At 38.9% G+C, this 18,356-nt stretch overlaps 1 protein-coding gene across 1 annotated transcript; it reads right to left on the minus strand.

The window, feature by feature from the left end:
* Positions 1-15,059: 15,059 nt before the first annotated feature.
* LOC306652625 (RNA-binding E3 ubiquitin-protein ligase MEX3C-like) lies at positions 15,060-17,043 on the minus strand (the record flags this gene model as incomplete). The annotated part of the gene is given in 5 exon segments (XM_079125416.1): positions 15,060-15,743; positions 15,745-15,776; positions 15,780-16,519; positions 16,522-16,959; positions 16,962-17,043. Coding segments are annotated over 5 exon segments (1,962 nt in total). The 3' UTR covers positions 15,060-15,073.
* Positions 17,044-18,356: the final 1,313 nt, after the last annotated feature.

The raw sequence follows: 18,356 nt of genomic DNA on the forward strand, positions 1-18,356 counted from the left end.
TCGTTTGCTTCCCTGATCATTTTAATTATGTACATTCTGAACTCCTTTTCTGTCATTTCTTCTGCCATGCTGTCATTGGGTTTTATTGGTGTAACATCTAGATTTGTTTGCAGCATTTTCTTTCCTTGTTTTCTCATATTGTTCAGGTATCAGTGGACCGCTGAGATATTGCAGATTTCCTCTATTGACTTATACTGTCCCTGAAGATTTCTATATATATCCCCTCTTACCCTTCAGTAGGCTGAAGTCTTGGAGGAAGTTGATAATGCGGTGCTCCACAAGTGGTGGCCTTCAGGTGGGGTATATTCCCTGCTAGTGGGCAGAGGTGCCTCCACTTGTTGACCAATGGTCATCCAAAGGGGAACTAGGCTGCAGGCTGTTGCAAGGCCTGTTTGGGCCTGTGTCTCTGGTTTATCGTCCTTGTGGCGAAACCTCACCCGGCAGGGAAGACTCACCTGGTGGGGAGGTCTCTCTGGTCAATTTTCTCCTAGAGGTTCCCCTCATATTGCAGCTATCACCTGGGCTGGGCTGCCTTCCTCTGCAAAGTTCCCAGGGGTCCGGCCCTACCTCCTGGGCCTGGGAGCCTCACCCTTCGTAGATGAATCTCCTTAGGCTGTCCCTCCTCAGAGAATCTGCCCACAGTCCTGGAACCTTTGCTCCACTCCTAAGCGTGTCTCTGTGGGGCTCTTCCACCAAGAAGCCTCCTAGATCCTGTCACCCTGCTCTGCACCTCATCGCCTGGCTATGCGGCCCCTCTTCTGAGCAGCCACCTGGGGCCCTGTACAATTGCTCTTAGTCCCAGAGACCCGCCACATGCCTCTTCCTCCAGACAGCTACCCAGTATTTTGGTGAGGTCAGTAGGAGTCTAAGCAACTCACTGCGTGCCTTCTCCTCCCACCAACCATCCGTAGCCCTGGGCAATCAATCACTCCATGTTGAAGTGACCCTCCCCATTCTTCCTCCTCCTCCAGGTAACCCCTGTTCAGGAGTCATCACTCTGAGTGGTTCTGAATCCACATGACCCACTGCATGTGTCCTCTGGGCAACTGCCCAGATCTCTGGTGTGGCCACTTGAGACCAAGTGACCCACTGCGCTTCTCCTCCAGGCATCCCCCCTGTGTTCAGGAGCAGTCGTTTTAAGTCCAAACAACTCACCAATCTCCTCCTCCTCTGAGCAGCTGCCTGAAGCTCTAATGCAGTCACTGCGAATCCAAATGACCCACCACGGTCATCCTCCTACTCCTCCGAGCAGGCCCTCTTGTTCAGAAGTGGTCTGAGTCTAAACAGCTCACTGCACAGCTCCTCCTCTGGCAACTGCCTGTAGCTCTGGTGCCGTCACTCCGAATCCAAGCGGCCATGCTCCTCCTCCTCCTCAGGGCAGGCCCTGGTGTTCTGAGTCCACACAGCTCTCCTCGCCGCTCCTCCCCTGGGCAGCCACCAGAGCCCCAGTGGTTGCTCAGAGTCCCAGTGCTGTGCTGAGCGGCCTCCTCTATGATGCTCCCAGTTGTCTGAGTTCACTACTCCAGTGGGGGGAGGAGTGTCTCTCCGGGCAGCTCTACTTCACAAAGTTCCCTGTGTTCCGGGACTACCGTCCCATCCGGGACACCTCTCCATTGGGAGAGACTCACCCAGCTGCTTTGAGTTGGCCCCAAGTCTCTCAATATCTCCTCTTTTGAATCCGGAGTCCTGGAGCAACATGAAATGCAGCCACCCTCTAGGGTGCCATCTTGAAACCTAAAGATTTATTTAGTCCTGAGTATAAGTAATTAAGTTCACTTACAAGTCACAGTGAATTTACACAAATAATCCTTCCCAAATCTCATATTTCCTGTGTTATTAGAATGTTTCTCCTGGGCTGGGGTTGTGGCTCAGTGTTAGGGCACTTGCCTACCTGTGAGGCATTGGGTTCACTCCCCAGACCACAGAAGGTAAAATAAATGTATTGTGTTCATGTACATTTAAATATTTTTTTTTCAAAAATAATGCTTTTCCAAATATAATTTTGTTCTGTTATGGATTTTCAAAAGTTCCTATTTCCCTGAAGTAGTAGATGGAATGTTGATATTTACAAAGGTAAAAATAAAAATTCAACACAATTGTGCAAAATAATTTCTCCTGAGAAAATTTCCAAATAAGATGACAAGGAAAGCATTGTTAAACCGTAAGACTAAGCACTTACCAAACAGAATTCAGAGCAAGAAAATTAATTTGACAAGAGGATATTTACCTTGATATCAGATATATTGTTGCCCTTTTCTGAAGTAGGCTTGATATCATCAGGATCAGGTCTCTCTGCAGAACTTCTGAGCAAAAATACATAACAAAAATGGGTGAGTCCAGTCCAGTATTTAAAGTAATAAAAGCTGGTGAATGTTTGGATATCACTATATTAAAAGAGGGTTTGGACTCATAGGATTAAAATATGACTCCCATTTTAAGAAAACTTTTGTTTACCTCTTTCTGCCTCTGCTTTTTCCATTCCATAAATCATTCAGTAAAGTCATACTTGGTTCCATTTTAAAGAGTGATGGTCAATACAATGACAGAGAACTGAGAATAATTTATTTTCCAAACATCTCTGTCCTGAAGGCTGAACTGAAAAATCCACTAAGTGGCCAACATAAACTTTGTGGCCTGAATTGAAACAAACTTAATAAGATAACAAGAGGTAGAAAGATATACTGCTTTTCTTCATTGTATCTCCCTGGATCAGAGACTAAGATAGCTATCTTGAAATTTCGGCCTTGGTGCAGTAGCCTGGAAACCACCTGCTAAAATATCCCTCTTGATTCCCTTTACTCAAAAATAGCACAGAGATTTCCCTGAAACATTTTAATGGTTTGAAAGATGAAGACCCCCCAAAAATAACAAATATATATGCTGTTACTGGAAATCCTATTCTTCAAGAGATTGAAACATTACAAATTTTAAAATTCAATTAATTTCCCAGTACAGTTCCTGCCTTATTCAGGGCCACAAAAAATATCAAGCACTTTAAAACACTCATGGACACTCACTCAATGGAAATGATTGCCTATGACGTAGAGGAATGCTACTTGGACTTCTGTTTCCCCAAGTACTATCTAAATATCTTCCTTCCTGTGAGTTTGCACACCCATGGCCATCTTCAGCAGGACCTCTAAATCTTCATCCTATGAAGATGCAGTTTGTTGAAACAAGGTTGGCTTCAAGGACCATGAGTGGGTGTGACTCTTTCCATACTCCAAGAAAACAAGTTAAATGGAGTCTCAGTCACTGGTCTCAGCATAAGAATGTTACCAACCATCCAACTGACACTCCACAATAGCTCTGTCAAATTGTACCCTGTCCTACCCTACCTGTACATAGGAAGGACATGAGAGAGTTGGCAAAAGTGGTGGAAGTGAGTGTATGCCTGCTCTGGGCCATAGATCATGTGGTTTAGCAACTTCTAGTCTTTGGTGCTTGAAGTTTGATATACTACCATCACATTCTTATATACTCTACAGATTCTTCTCAGTAGCTTAAAAGTTTTTAACACCTTTCAACAGAAACCCTGAAGTCTGTCATTCCTACAAACATGAAAGCAATGACATGTTTTGGACTCCTGCAAACTCCTTTTAATATGATTTTCTACATAGTTCCCAACATCCATGTCCCAAATTCTCATTTTATCTTCATCACACAAGGTGAAAACCCCAATATGTTGATCTCTTTTGGAAAAAACAATGATTTCTACACAATTCAGTATTTTTCCTCTTCAAACATGCCCTCCCTTTGTTAGTTCTATTATGATTCTTTAACTCCAGGTTCACTTAATAATTCTCTTCTTATCATCTATATTTGGGTTCACTAGACTCACTCTCCCATTTTATTGTTGAAACTCTCACATGATATAAGACAATATAGGAGAGTTTTGGCCTCCCATTAAGAAACATATGTTCAAATCTTATTGCTGTTACTTTCTACAATGAGATAATATCCTTTAATATATTTAAGTTTCATGTAAACCATCAAAACAACCAATTAGGCAGAATACAGAAAATATTTTAAAGTATTAGAGACTTTTTGACTAATTACTAATATTCTTTAAATTTCTTTTATTCTCTGTGATTTTAATTATATATAAAGAAAAAAAGAGGTACAGAGCTGATAGTAACACTTTAAAAGTCTAAAAGAAACACCAGGAAAAGCAGAATAGAAAATTTTAAAAATTCAAGAAAAGATTATAGCCATAGAAAAAGCAAAAATGATAAAAAAATAAAAATGTTTATGGAACTAGACAGTGGTATTAGCCTGATGAGAAAATGAAACTAGAAAGTCAAGAACTAGAAAAATCAATTAAACTATTTTCTAAATATGTGTTTAAGAATATTAATGCAATTAATACTATATATTCATATATGTCACAGTTAAGCCACAGGTATTCTTCACTAATAATTACCTAACTTTGCTTATATAAAACCCTTGCTCCTATGACCCTAGCTATGTGAGATTTGCTCTGAAATGTTTGAAGTTTAAAAATGTATGGTGTGTCATTGCAAATTTCAAAAATATTAGCACAAATTCTTCAAATATAAATGTTTTTCAAGAAATGTCTAATTTAAAAGTTAAAAGACAACTAAGTTTGAATTCATGAATTCATCTGATATGGACTGGCATCTTGATCCTTTGTGCCACACACATCCCTATCAATCTATAGGAAAGGGCAAGAGAATGAATTTGTCAATCAGGTTCGTGATCAAATCATAGGCAAGCTACTTGTAAATTATGAGATCATGGGCTCATTAGTCAACTTGTTTGAATGACAGTTGCTTAATCACTGATTAATAGGTTGTAAGAGCACAGCTTCTTTCAAAGATGCTGTGATGACTATAAAGGAAGTTTTAAGCACATAGTATCCTGTCTGGATAGGACTAGAACATCCAACAAATTTTATTTCCTTTTGTCTGCATTCCCTCATTAACTTTATTATTTTCATTAGTTTTCTTTTCTAATTGTAAAAATCATACCTAGATAAAGAATCATCGCTCTCTAAAAAAGAAAAGGGTGAAATAAATATGTTATTAACAACAGAAAATATAAAATAGTAGAAATAATGACTGATTATTTTTTAAAAATAATCCTTTGGGACCAGTCCTGAAGATTATCCTACACTAGATATCAATTATATGACTGATAGGCAATTAATGCAATATGAATCAAGGTTACATACATAGGAGCACAGGTATAGACCATAGGCATAGCAAACTTTTTCTGTAAAATAATACCAGAAAATGTACCATGTCTTCAGAAAGATATTGACATCCAAATTCAGAAAGCATTTAGAACCCTAATTGAACCTGACTGCAAAAGAAACTCTCCACATCATATTATTATACACAACTGTCAAAAACACAAAACCAGAAAGAATATTGAAAGTTATAAGAGGGAATAGTCAAACCACTTATACAGGCAAACCTATAAGAAGAACACAGTTTTTTAACTGGAAATTTAAAAACCAAATCAGTACACAATGATGTATTTCAAGCACAAGAGGGGAGAAATGGAAAATGAAAAGGCATTTATCATATAATGCAGAATAAACCAGAAAGTCAAATATCATGTATTTTCCCTTACACGTTCAGTCTGAAAAATAAATAAATAAAAGGATACTCTGAAAAGAGAAGTGATGAATAGGGAAGAGGAAGAAGACTGGGAGAGGGAGAGAGAAGGGAGAGAAAGAAAGTAGGGAGATAGATGGGATTCATGTATAATATCCCTGCTTGGAAATGTTAGAGTGGAATGCAGTCATTTTTACAATAAAAACACTGTCCATTTTTATAGCAAGCCCAATTTACTATAATGTAACAGAAACGACACACAACATACTAATTTTAAAATATTATTTAAATAAAGGTAATATTTCTGAGGCTAAATTTTAATTAATGAAATATTTTTTCAGAAAACAGACTTAAATTTCAGATTATAAGTTTCAGCTTTTAAATTTTCTACAATAAAATAATACTAAATTACAGGATATTAAGAAGAAAATTAAGAAAAATATGAATGCCATATACATATTGATTTGTTGCCACTCCTTTGTGATCATACTTTCTTATACAGGGTAGGAACACTCAGAGTAATTCACTATCAAGAGGAACTATGTTCCATACTCTTCACCAGATTAAAAAAAAAATATATTGTGTTCGTCTACAAGTAAAAATATATTTTTTAAAACATCTTACCTGCTTTTCTGGTTTTAATATGTTCCTATACTTCCCTAGTAAGATCTAGTAAGATCCAAAATTAATTTTCTGTTACAGTTTATGAAAAAGTAATGAAATTAGTATCAATGCTAATAAGAGAAATACTAAGCAAACATATTGTGAAAAGTATTTTAGATAGCATCAAACCTAATATCAGTACTTGACCCCATATATTTCAAATGAGCAAGTTTTCTCTACAGGTTATTAACCTTACAGTTATTTTTATGTTGCTTGGAGAGGGGGTGTTGGTTTTGTTTTGGGAATAAGATTTCACCACATTGCCCAGGCTAATCTTGAAATCCTGGGCTCTTGTGATCCAACTGCCTCAGCATCCCAAGTAGCTGGGGTTGAAGCACAGTCACTACACCCATAAGTTGTAACCAAAGAAGAAAGAAGTAAGGTGAAGTGAATTTCACCTAATCAAGACTCAAGACATTAACTAGAATAGCCTGACATAAAGGAAAGTATCCTTAATTCAGAAGATGCCCTCTCTCTACTACCAATAGCTCTTTGTTCTTGCACAAATCATTTCACTTAGGCTCAAATTACCCTCCTAAAATATAAGGGTTGTACTGCTTTAGTTCACCAGGTTGTTATGAAGATTTAATGAGAAAATATAAGCCATGCCGAGAGAAATAGTAAAGTGTTGGGGTCTTAAGCCCCCGTGCTCTTCTCAACCAGCAACAAGGGAAGGGGACACTCCCCAACAAGGTCAGACCGGGATAGGTAGGGCTGACTGACCACCCACTCCTAGCCCTTCTGGCGGAGGATAATCAGACATGTCAGGGAGATTCGTCACAGCAGGAACTCATTTATTGAGGAAGTCACACAGCTTTTATGTAGGGTGGAAGCTAGGCAGAAACCAGTTTAAAGGTCAGCAAGGCATGGGGTGTTCACACAAGCAAGAGTCTCATAGGACTATATGACAAGCGCGAGCAGATCATGTTCGTGGAACTGTTGTTAACCAATCCCTGATAGTGGTCTGATTTATCATCATTAACTATTGAAACCGCCTTTGATGCCTTGATCTTGCTGGCTCACCAGGGAGTAAGGAGTCAGCCTGAGTTAGTTAACGTGTCATTAGTCCCAACAGTAAAGTAATGGAATAATTTGTACATTAATGCTGAACTCTGTTTGAAACCTGAGTAAAATCCAATTTTTCACAGGTTCTAGTGATCAAATATTACAATTGTTAACAAATGCTAATGAGTCTTAATTTGGGCCATGGGCTGTGAAATTCTCTGTCCTTTCTTATTTAGGACAAATCACCTATTGAATAATTTATAACTCAATTTATTTTTAAATATAATTGAAAGACATAAATATCCTCTATAATGAAACTAATCAATCACTGCACTTGGACTATTACTATTACAGCAGATCTTTGTTCAGAGTGAGGCTTAAATTCCATGTTGATCTCTAGCTAACTTGAAAGAAGCAACCCTCTTTTATACATGGATACTGATGTGTCATAATGAGGCTTAGCTCTTTTAGATGCAATGAATCTAATTTAATTTCTGAGAATTCTGTTTAATGTCTTCCTTTTGAGAAAGAATTGAAATATTCTGTAAAATGAGAAACAGATCCTAGTACCTGGGTAAATTTTCATTCGCAGGGAAAAAAATCAAGTGAGGTATTAATCAAAAGTTGGCAACCTCACTGGAAAACTCTAACCTGGGGCCTCACACAACCAAACAAAATGTGCTTCACAAGATATAATGAGGCTTTGTGGTACACATCTGTACCACAGATAGAGAAGGGAACTCTCAACTCTTCCTGTAACATTTTTCGAGGCTATTCCATAGTTTTGAATATTGCCAAATGATTTGTGTTGGCCAAATGACAAACAAAAGCCTCAAAGGACCACTCATCATGAAGGTCTAGGCTAGCATGTGAGCTCCACATAAGGTTGTAAAACTGAAGGGCAGGATCAGTGTGCTCACTGTGGGGTGGATAAAGCTAGGAATCTTGAGCCAAAACAGAGTGCCCATTAAGAAACAATGGCTGTATGTGAAAGGAAAAAATGTAACTTTTAAGTGTAATTGGGTATTACCATGAAGACTCAGGGATCTGGGTCAGTCAGGACAATGTAGTAGTAAAGTTAATCATTATCAGACTGCAGGACTACTTCTAATTGCAACACTATAGCAACAGAATTAACAGAAACAAAAGAATGATTGAAAAGTTCTTTTTTTCCACCCTCTGGGGAAAGAAAATTTTCTTTCTTAGACATAAGAAACTCCTCAGAGAAATTCAAATTGCTACTTCCCAGCAAAAATTAGGATATCTTCTGGTAAACTGACATTGCAAGAACCAAATAGTCAAAAATAAAAATCAAAGATATGATGCTATTTGTGCCCCACATGCAGGGGTTATACTTGGAATGTAATGGATATTGCTGGGATTCCTAAGGATAAAGTTTTTAAAAGTCCTGAGACAGGGACTGGTGGCTCTAGCTCAGTGCTAGAGTTCTTGCCTCCCATGTCTGAGACCCTGGGTTCAACCTCTAGCAACAACAACAAAAAAAAAAAAAAAAGAAAAAAAAAAGAAAAAGAAAGAAAAAGAAAAAGAAAGAGAGAGAGAGAGGTCATAAAATAAATCCTGCACACATTTCTCTTTCTAACTAGTCTAGACATTTGTAGGGGTCCAGACTGAGGAAGAGGACAAAGTCACTGCATTCCAAACATATCTGAACTATGAAATCTCATTGATGTGTAAGATGCAATATAATTGTAAAAATTTTGAACCTCCATTTAATTAGTATTTTAATGTAGACACTTACACATTGAAACCACTTGATAAGGCATAGGATAATGCTTTCTTTCCAGAATGATCTTCTGCTAAGCCATCAATACCTCCAAGAAAAAGCATCTCAATTACATGTTTTGCTTCATATTTTGCAGCCAGCATGAGGGCTGTTCTAAAATAAGAAAGAGATAATTACATCCTTAGATACTTTAAATGATGAATTGTCTTTAAAAGTTATTAAACAGATAATTTGATATATTTTTTGAATTTGGTTGTGTAGAACTAAGTCTTTACATATATTAACACACATAAGTATCTTAAAGTATTCATCTTTACATATTGCCTCCAAGTCAAATAGAAAACCCAAACAGGAAACCTCTCGTCCCAATGGGGTATTACATGGCAGAAGTTGCAAATTTAAAGTCCTTTGAAGGACAATAACTATGAAAAGGTCATTTAACTAAAATAGGTAAAGATTTAACTGAGGGATAATCCATTTTTCCCTAGTCTAATGTAATATGTTATAACTCAGTTACCTAAAAAGGTCAAATATGTAAAAGTTATTTGCTGGCTTAATAATAGGAACAAATATGGTGATGATAATAGTCATCACAGTTTCAGATATTGATGATGATAAGCATCTGCTAAGCACTGAAACTGATGCAATTTACACAGTCTTCCAACCATTCTTCAAGCTTTTATTTTCCACATTTTCATGTCAAGAAACAAATTTAGTGATGAGTAATTCTTTCAAGGTGACACAGCTCACAATTAGCAAAGGTAGGAATCCAAACCAGTCATGTCTGAATCCACACCTATCACTTGAGTCCTTCTCACCCACTTATGACTTATGTTTATTAGCAAATATTTATAACACTAAAGCTATTTTATTTCACTTTGCTCAGGTTCATCAAAAATATGTTAGAAATCAAAAGGAGGAATTGAACATAATCTGGCAATAGCAATTAATACTCAGAGATAACCAAAAATCCATTTCTTCAAAAAAAGTTTAAAGCAAAGGGTCATCCAAAAGTAAATAATTTTCAATGCCTACTTATGTTCAATAGAGCACACTATTAAAGAAAATATACAAAGAAGTAGAAGTTGAAATATGCTGAAGGGTTAAGCATTTCAGTATTGAATGAAAAAGTAAAATAAAAGCCCATACTATATAAAACTGATGAAACTAATGTGAAACTCCTTTGGCTAATGGATTGATGTTATGACCAATAATCTCAGATTACAAATGAAACACATCAACCAATATTATAATAAAATCTAAATTGTACTACATAATGTTATTTGTATTACCTCATCCCAATAATTACTTTTCTAAAAGGTGATTTGTGTTCATGATTCACTTCATCCCAATATTTGTAAGTTAATATTCTTCTTCCCATTAATCTAATATTATTTTCTTCAATGATTATTATCATTCCATTAAACTTCAAAAAATATCACCATTTTACCTGTTTTCCTTGTTGACTGTGTATATTTGCTTTATTCTGAATGAGTTCTGCCACTTGTTTATTGTGCTTCAACGCCAGTAACAGTGGTGTGTGCCCATCCTAGAAAACAACAAATTATTCACCGAATTTCTCAACTGAAGCAGAAATCTTATAAAAGACCTACCAGGTTCCAGAAAAATTGGCCTCTATCATAGTATCATAGGACCTTAAATTTGTGTTTGCAGGTTCCATCTAAACCAAGAACTTCTTGAGGACAGGAACTATGTCTTTTATCTCCTTAATCCCAAACACCAAAACATAAGAGGTAAAGGATTTAAGTATTGTTGGAATTAATGAGCTAAATATTCTTTCCTAATGTGCGCATTATCCATCTGTTTTTTCAAAGAATGTGTACTTTTCAAGAAATACCAAACCTCATCATGAAGATTCCTTGATCCATTCTCAGAGAAATATTATAATGAAGTATAATATTTAACAAAGTCCTTAGTCATTATTAATACCAACTTGACCAATTTTTGTGTCTCAAACATTCACACTGGAGGAAATAAGAGTTGAATGGGGACAGCGCTAAAAGCTTTCCAATAAGGAGAAATCTTCCTCCATGTAGTACTAACCCTCTTGATTTTATTTATGGTGTCAGGATCCCAGATACCAATGTCAGGCACTCCTCCTCCAAGTGGGTCACTAAGGAAATGGGTTTTGAATTGAAGGAGGCTTCAAATACCTTTCATTTCATTTCTAATTGGTCCCTGCATTTACTTCCATTATTAAATGAAAGCTGATTTTATTACCTGTTAGAAAGCTCAACACAAAATATATTCTCACTTATAATGATAACCCTGGTTTATCATTATCACTATCAGAATGCACATGTACGTTTTAGGTTCTGTTTTACTCTGGTTCCATTTTAATTGCAATTTAAAGTTATTATTTCAAAAATATTATGAATCAACAAAAATTTATATTGATATATGTGGATTGATTTTACCATCAAGGAAAACACTAACTCACTTGCATTTTAAATGTTGATTCAATGAATGAAGACAAATTAAATATATCCATGGGTTACATTGAGTCTGAAGTCCTTGATTTTGTCTTTGATGTGGACATTCCAAATTGTCACGTACAATGCAAGTATTTGCATGCAAAATCTTTCCTTTCTTGAATACCATTTTTTCAACCAAAAAATAATGTCTTAAAGTGTAATACAAAAAATTCATATCTTCATTTATAAATTTTTTCCAACATCATCTATGACCTAATACTCCATTTGTTTACTGTTTTCCCAGACTATTATTTTAATAAGATTTAGTTGCATAGGAATGCTGACACTAAGTTATTAAGAGGATCCCCCTCTATGGTCTTATTACATGGCTTTGTCTTTAAAACTGCTAAGCTGATGAAGCTGGAGCCCCAGAAACACAGCAGATCTACTGAGACAGTCTACCATCCAGCCACTACTAAAAATGTTCAATACTTGCTATTATTCTAACCAAGAAAATCATTCATAAAGTCAACATTTGTTGACCCAATAACCTAAATGGTAACAGAAACATAATACCCTTAAAAGGTCAGTCTTTGCTTATTGAAAAACTAGCCATCAAAAATTTCTCATCACATTTTAAATAATGGTGAATGATTACTGTTGTTGGAAGAAAAAATGTATTCTGTAAGCCAAAAATGTATCACTAATCCTACTTCTTTTAATTTCCCAGTCATGGAAATAGAGAAAAACAACTGTCAGTTAAACTAATATTGTCAGAAAGCGGAGATTGGAAGAAAGTCAAACTCCAATTCTCCCAGGTATTTATTCAGTTTCAGATATCTGGGAATTTCTATATTACACTTCTTGATTTAGTGATAAGTCTCTAGGAGTTGGGTGGGACTCTCAGGATTTATTTGTCAATATCTATGACCAGAACCTACTGGATTTACTGAGTATAAACCTCCAAAGAAGAGTGTAGGTTTCTAAATTGTTAAAATCTTCCCCAGGTCACTTTGAGATACTATTCTAGTAAAGAACTAGAGGAGCAGACAATAATCTCTTCATCTCATCTCTCATTTACAGGGATGAATCCTTTTATAATTTGGGCAGTTGCAAAACAAAAACAAAACCAAGAGACAGGCATTTACCAAAGATTCTATGTAAGTTTCCTAGGCAGTGAGAGAATATGGACCAGTAAATTCAAAATGCAGCTTGGTTTCACATGCAACCCTCCTAAAACTGCTCTTTGGACATGTTTGCAACTCTGCATCTTCCTTTCCTAAATTAATCATTGTTATTCCCCAAATTGACTAGCACCTCATCCATATACAGAAACTGGGAGAAGATTTACAGAAAATAAACTCATCCTACTATTTTTTCTTAATTATCTAATTTCCACATGGGCCTGAATATGGTTTACATTCTCCACTTTTCCATTGTTCCTGCTCAAGCCTTACCACAGTGGGATAATTAACTCTTATGTACATTTTTCCACAGCAATGAGATCACCATTTATTGTGAAATACTTTTGTTTGAGTTTTAAGATACAGCTTATTTCCAGAGCAAAATTTGCTTCCCTATTTTGTTTTACACTACTTAGAAAAAAGCTTGGGTGCAAACCATAATTTGGAAACAGGAAAAGTTTTACCTTTAAAAATTCAGTGTTTTCACAAATATTTGCAATTGGTGCATACAAGAAAGCTGTGCCTTCTAATATTTCTTTTATAGTTTTAGTACTTAAAGTGAAGTCTTCCACAGCTCATTGTTTTCAACACATTTTCCTGCAGTGAGTGCTTAAGTTTCTTTTTTTTTTAATGGAAACAAGTCTTTATTAAGTAACTTTTAATATCAGAAAAATAAAATTCTTATAATTCTCTTTACAGCAAATATATAATATCAGTGCTTTGGCCATCTTAAGTTAAAGGCCCTTTATCATAAAATATATGGTTTTAAACTTTACTCAAATTGAATTTATAATCCCTATGACTTCCCTACATATACATAACAAAAGAGTGTAGTAAAATTAGCAAATACTAAACCATATTGATAATTTATCATTCTTAGTTTGTATTTTTTAGAAACAGTACACGCACCTAATATATTTCGATTCCTTGGCTTATTATTTGCAGTGTACAATGCAACAAAATACAAAATACATGCTTGGTGAACATTCGTTCATATCTACAAGACGGCAGCTAGAGATTAGGTTTCAATACTGACATTTAACTATCCTTCAAGCAATTAGCATTACATCATAATATGCCATCAAGGCAACTTTTTTATACTGAAAAAATCAAAATAAAAACCGTTATTTGTAAACTTTTATACGAAATATAACTCTTCAAGTGGAAATAAAAAATAAAATTTGTCTATTTACTATTGAATACACATAGGATTTCAATTTTTGTTATACTGAGAAAAAAAGTTCTTTTGTGTTGGGAAAATAAAGCTTCAAAAAATAATTAGTAGAAAAACCCACCAGTATAATGTTTTGTCCTTTCAATGCCAGCACAGATTTGGGAACATACTGAGGATGAAGTTATAGACATCCACAGGTGAAATGTACAAGTGTATTTTAAAGAAATCTTTCCTTGTGATTGGAAATAGTTTTGAAATGAAGTAAACTGATTGGAGGTCGTCACAGCTGCTTTCGTGAATTATGCCAAGGGCATTATTATCTCCCTCCCCCTCCCCTACATTACTAAAAAATAAAAATATATTTATAATGTGCAAGACAAATATGGATTGAACATAAAACGTTTCACATTTTGATCTAGTCTAAAAATTAATTAATAGCTTGATCAGACTAATGAATGGAATGTTCGCATCCTCAATTATCAGCCAATATAGATGCATCCCAAATCCTTTCCTGAAATGGGAAAACCCAGGTGGCCATTTCCACATTCACTAAGGGAGGCTATGGGTAGGAATTCACAATCGAGACAACTGCATTCCTGATCCATTGATCATACCAGCCTTGAGCACTCTGGGCGAGATGAAAGTCAATGTAGCAGTTTTTGTCCCAATTTATAACCAGTGATCTAGTAAACTGCCATCAGCCCTATTATTACCAATAAGTAATCACAATGCATTAAAAAGTTACTTGCAATCCTACAGAATTAGGCATAAGTTGTTGTAAAATAAAAAACAAACCTGTTTTGTCAAAACTGGCAGTGTAAAGAAGGCAGCACTGGAAGTGTCTGAGTCATCTGTAATGCCAAGTACCCTCCATAAACTCTTAATGTGGTTAGGCTTTGGGACCCAGTGTTTGGAATCTCAGATGTATACACTTTTCTCATAGGTCACACAACCTATGATCTTCGCTCAGTCAAGGTGAATTTCAGCTTTAGCAATTCTTACACAAGCTATGTCTCCAGGTCTACAGGATAGTATTAATAATTTAAACCAAACTAATAGACAAGAGACCACTTAGGTTTAGTGTTACCATAGCAGCCTTTTATAAGTTTACTTACAACTTTAGCCTAATCCCAATAAAGCCTGATAACAGTCATAAGAATTCATTAGGAAGTTTACTGGGGGTACCATTATACCCATGCCTTTACGAGTCCATATAGAGATATAGTATTTATGTATATATATATATATATATATATATATATATATATATATATATATATATATAGTTAAGAGTGAATTTGGATTGCCTGAGTAACAGCTGTCTGGCAAACTGGACATGATGGCGTTCTCTTTTCACAGATCTTGTTGGCACATTCCATGCAGAAGAGGTTGTGGCCACATGGAACTAGGGCAGCAATAACTTCATTCTCAAAGCAAATCACACAGTCGTGCTTTCTTCTTGATTCTGGAGGTGAGCTAGAGGTGGAACCACCGTTGGAAGAGGAGTAACTATTGGTACCATTAGAAAAAGCAGGGATGTATATTGGAAGGCCAACATGGTTGCCTGTGCTAGGTGGGTCGCTCCTAACCCTCCGAGCAAGTGGGTGTTCTATGCTCTCAGGAAATGTAAGAGACAGACGAGGAGTAGATGGCTGACTTCCTCTACGCTGAGTCTTCATGTTACCAGAAGGATCACTCCCAAAGCCAGAGAGTGGGTTAACTGGTTCAAATGGAGTCCAGATAGTTTGAGCTGATGTTGGTAAAGAGTCAAAGGCAGGAGAGTCAACTGCAAGATCTTCTGAGCCTACAGATGGTAGCGTATCTCCAAACCAAAAGTTTCCTGTGCTAAAGGGGCTCCTTGGACTAAAGTCAACCAGCCTATTGCTTCCAAAGTAGGAATCTGTGGAACCACTTCCTAGAGAGCTGGAACTATCATTTCGATAATTGGATATCAATTGCGCGGCTAGGAGGAACTGGATTGGAGGAAAGCTACGCAGAGACAAGAGTGCCACCTTCAAAGCTGACATCAGTACCATTGTAATGGAAATCATTCTCTTCATTGAGCTCTATATAGTTTCCTGTACGCATGGCAATATGCATTTCTATTTCTTCCCGTGCTTGGTCAACATTTTCAGGCATCCCTGTCACTTCAAAGACAGGCTCTTTATCTCTGCTTGGAGTTACTATATACGTGTGGGTCTGCTGCCGAATTCTTTTAATCGTTGCTCCTTTGGGTCCAACCACTAATCCCACCACACGATAAGGGACCCTGACTTGGACGGTGGTTTGACCGGGCAGATTAGGACTACATGACAACCCTCCCAGGGTAGGGCCATTTTTGTTTCGAGATGCATGAATCATGGAGAAGTGCTCTGCAGCTGAGAGGATTTCTCTTTTGGCCATGGCAACATCTTCTTTCCGTCCAGTGACAACAAAAATGGGCTCTTCACCACGAACAGGTGTCTTGGTATACGTGTTTGTCTTGGCTCTCAGTGCTTTAATTTTACAACCCTGGCGGCCGACAATCTCGGCGACCTGCTCGGAGCTGGGCACCGGGACGCACTCGGTGGTGTTGACGCTCTTCCTCCGGAGCAGAGCCGCCTGTTCCCCGTTTAGGGCTGCTGCCGCCGCCCCGCCACCGCCGGGGCCATAGGCGTGGGACAGCATCGCCGCCATCATGCCCTGGGCATCGTCCCCTCCGTAGAGCACCCCAGCTGCTGCGGCCGCGGCCTCTCTCGAGCATCGAAGCCGGCAGCAGGCAGCAGCACAGACCCCAGGGGCCCACCCGGGATCGGCTGGGTCTGGGAGGCGGTGGCCGCGGGCGGCGACAGCAACAGCAGCGACGGCCGGTCCTCCTCCTCTGCCTCCTCCAGCTCCTCCTCCTCCAGCAGGTCTCCGTCCAGCTCTGCTTCCTCCCCCTCCTCCTCGTCGTCCTCCAGTTCCAGCTCGGCCACCTCCGAGGCTGCGGGCCGGCCGGGCGGAGCCCGCTCCTCCGGAGACAGCCCCGCCGCCCGCCGGGCCTGGCTCTGCGCCGCCACCGCCACGGCCTGGAGCGCCGGTGGGCCGGGCTCCGCTGGGTTGGGGTCGTCGAGGCCTAGCGCGGCCAGGCGCTCCCACAGCAGGAGCCCGTCCCCTTTGAGCTCCGGGCCGCCCGCGGGCGTCAGCAGCGGCGCGGTGGCGGCGGCGGCGGGGGCGGCTGCGGCAGGGGGGCCGGGGCCGCCCCCAGGGCCAGGGCCGCGGAGCTGCCGCTGGGCATCGCGGCGGCGCGCTGTCAATGGCGGCGGTGGCGGCGGCAGGGTCAGGCACGGCGGGTGGCGAGCCCCACGGCGGACAGGGCCTGGGCCCTGCTCAGCCCGCAAACACCTTTCCTCTTGGGAGGCGGCGGGCCCGCGACCCGGGCTGAGGAGCGCCAGGGCCGCTTGGAGACTGGAGAGGGCGGGGTGGAGGGGCAGGGGAAGGAGGCAGAGGTAGGTAACTAGGTGGGTGGGTGGGGACGGCAGCAGGGCGGGCTGGTGGAGGTGGCAGCGGCTCCCCTCTCTTAAGTTTCTAAATATGGAAATGGACACTACATATCTCACTATTAAAATAAATGTATTTCAAACAATCTAGAAATAAAATCAGAAAATGTGTACCTTGTTTTGTAATTCCATATTGGCGTTGTGTAAAATCAGGTTTTCAGCCATTGCTGTGGTCTGACAAAAGATGGCACAGTGGAGAGGAGAGTGTCCATCAATGTCCTGAACATTTGGATTGGCGCCATTATTTAGAAAAATTTCTACATAATCATCATGCTGGTGTTCTACTGCCTGTTGACATTATAACAAGAAATGTACGATAAATTCAAGATATGCAAGCCAAACATTTCACAAGGTTCACAAATTAGTTATATTTAAAATATATTAAACACTTTTTATTCAAGCATTTCAAGCCTACCTCCTGCAGAAATCCTAGGCGACTAGTGTATGTACCTTAATAAGTGGTGTTTTGTAGTTCTTATCAGAAATTTCAATGTTGCATTGTTTCTTTATTAACAGGGCCACCACTTCTGAGTGTCCATAGGCACTGGCATAATGGAGTGGGGTCCTAGGAAAGTAAGAAGATTCATTAGGACATCAGAGAGCACTTTTCCCCACCTGAAGAATCTAATAGGTGAGCCAACCTAGTCTGCCACAGCATCCCAACAAGGCAGCTCTGAGGTCTGCTATCTTTCAAGGGCAGAATGGTCATTCAAAAATAATACTGCTGAACACAAGTGTGTTTGTAGAACTCAGAGGGCAATGACACTGTATGTGCTCAACCTTAGTGCTCAAAGTGACTCCAGCCTCCCTGGAAATACTATGAATATCTCTGAGATATAACACATCATGATCGACTGGAAATCAGTGACATTCAGGGAGGTCTTGAAAAGCTCAACTATTTTTCAAGAGAACCTCAGGATTTACAGTGAGCCTAAAAGAGGTCCCTGTCCAACTGTTCAGTGATTCTCCTCCACTCATGATTTTCCAGGCTGCCAGTCCAGCAGCATGCTACAGCACATGATGAAGAAACCCCCATACCCACTATGCAGAA

This window comes from Sciurus vulgaris, assembly GCF_902686455.1.
Source record: "Sciurus vulgaris genome assembly, contig: HiC_scaffold_344_arrow_ctg1, whole genome shotgun sequence".
NCBI classification, from domain to species: Eukaryota; Metazoa; Chordata; class Mammalia; order Rodentia; family Sciuridae; genus Sciurus; species Sciurus vulgaris.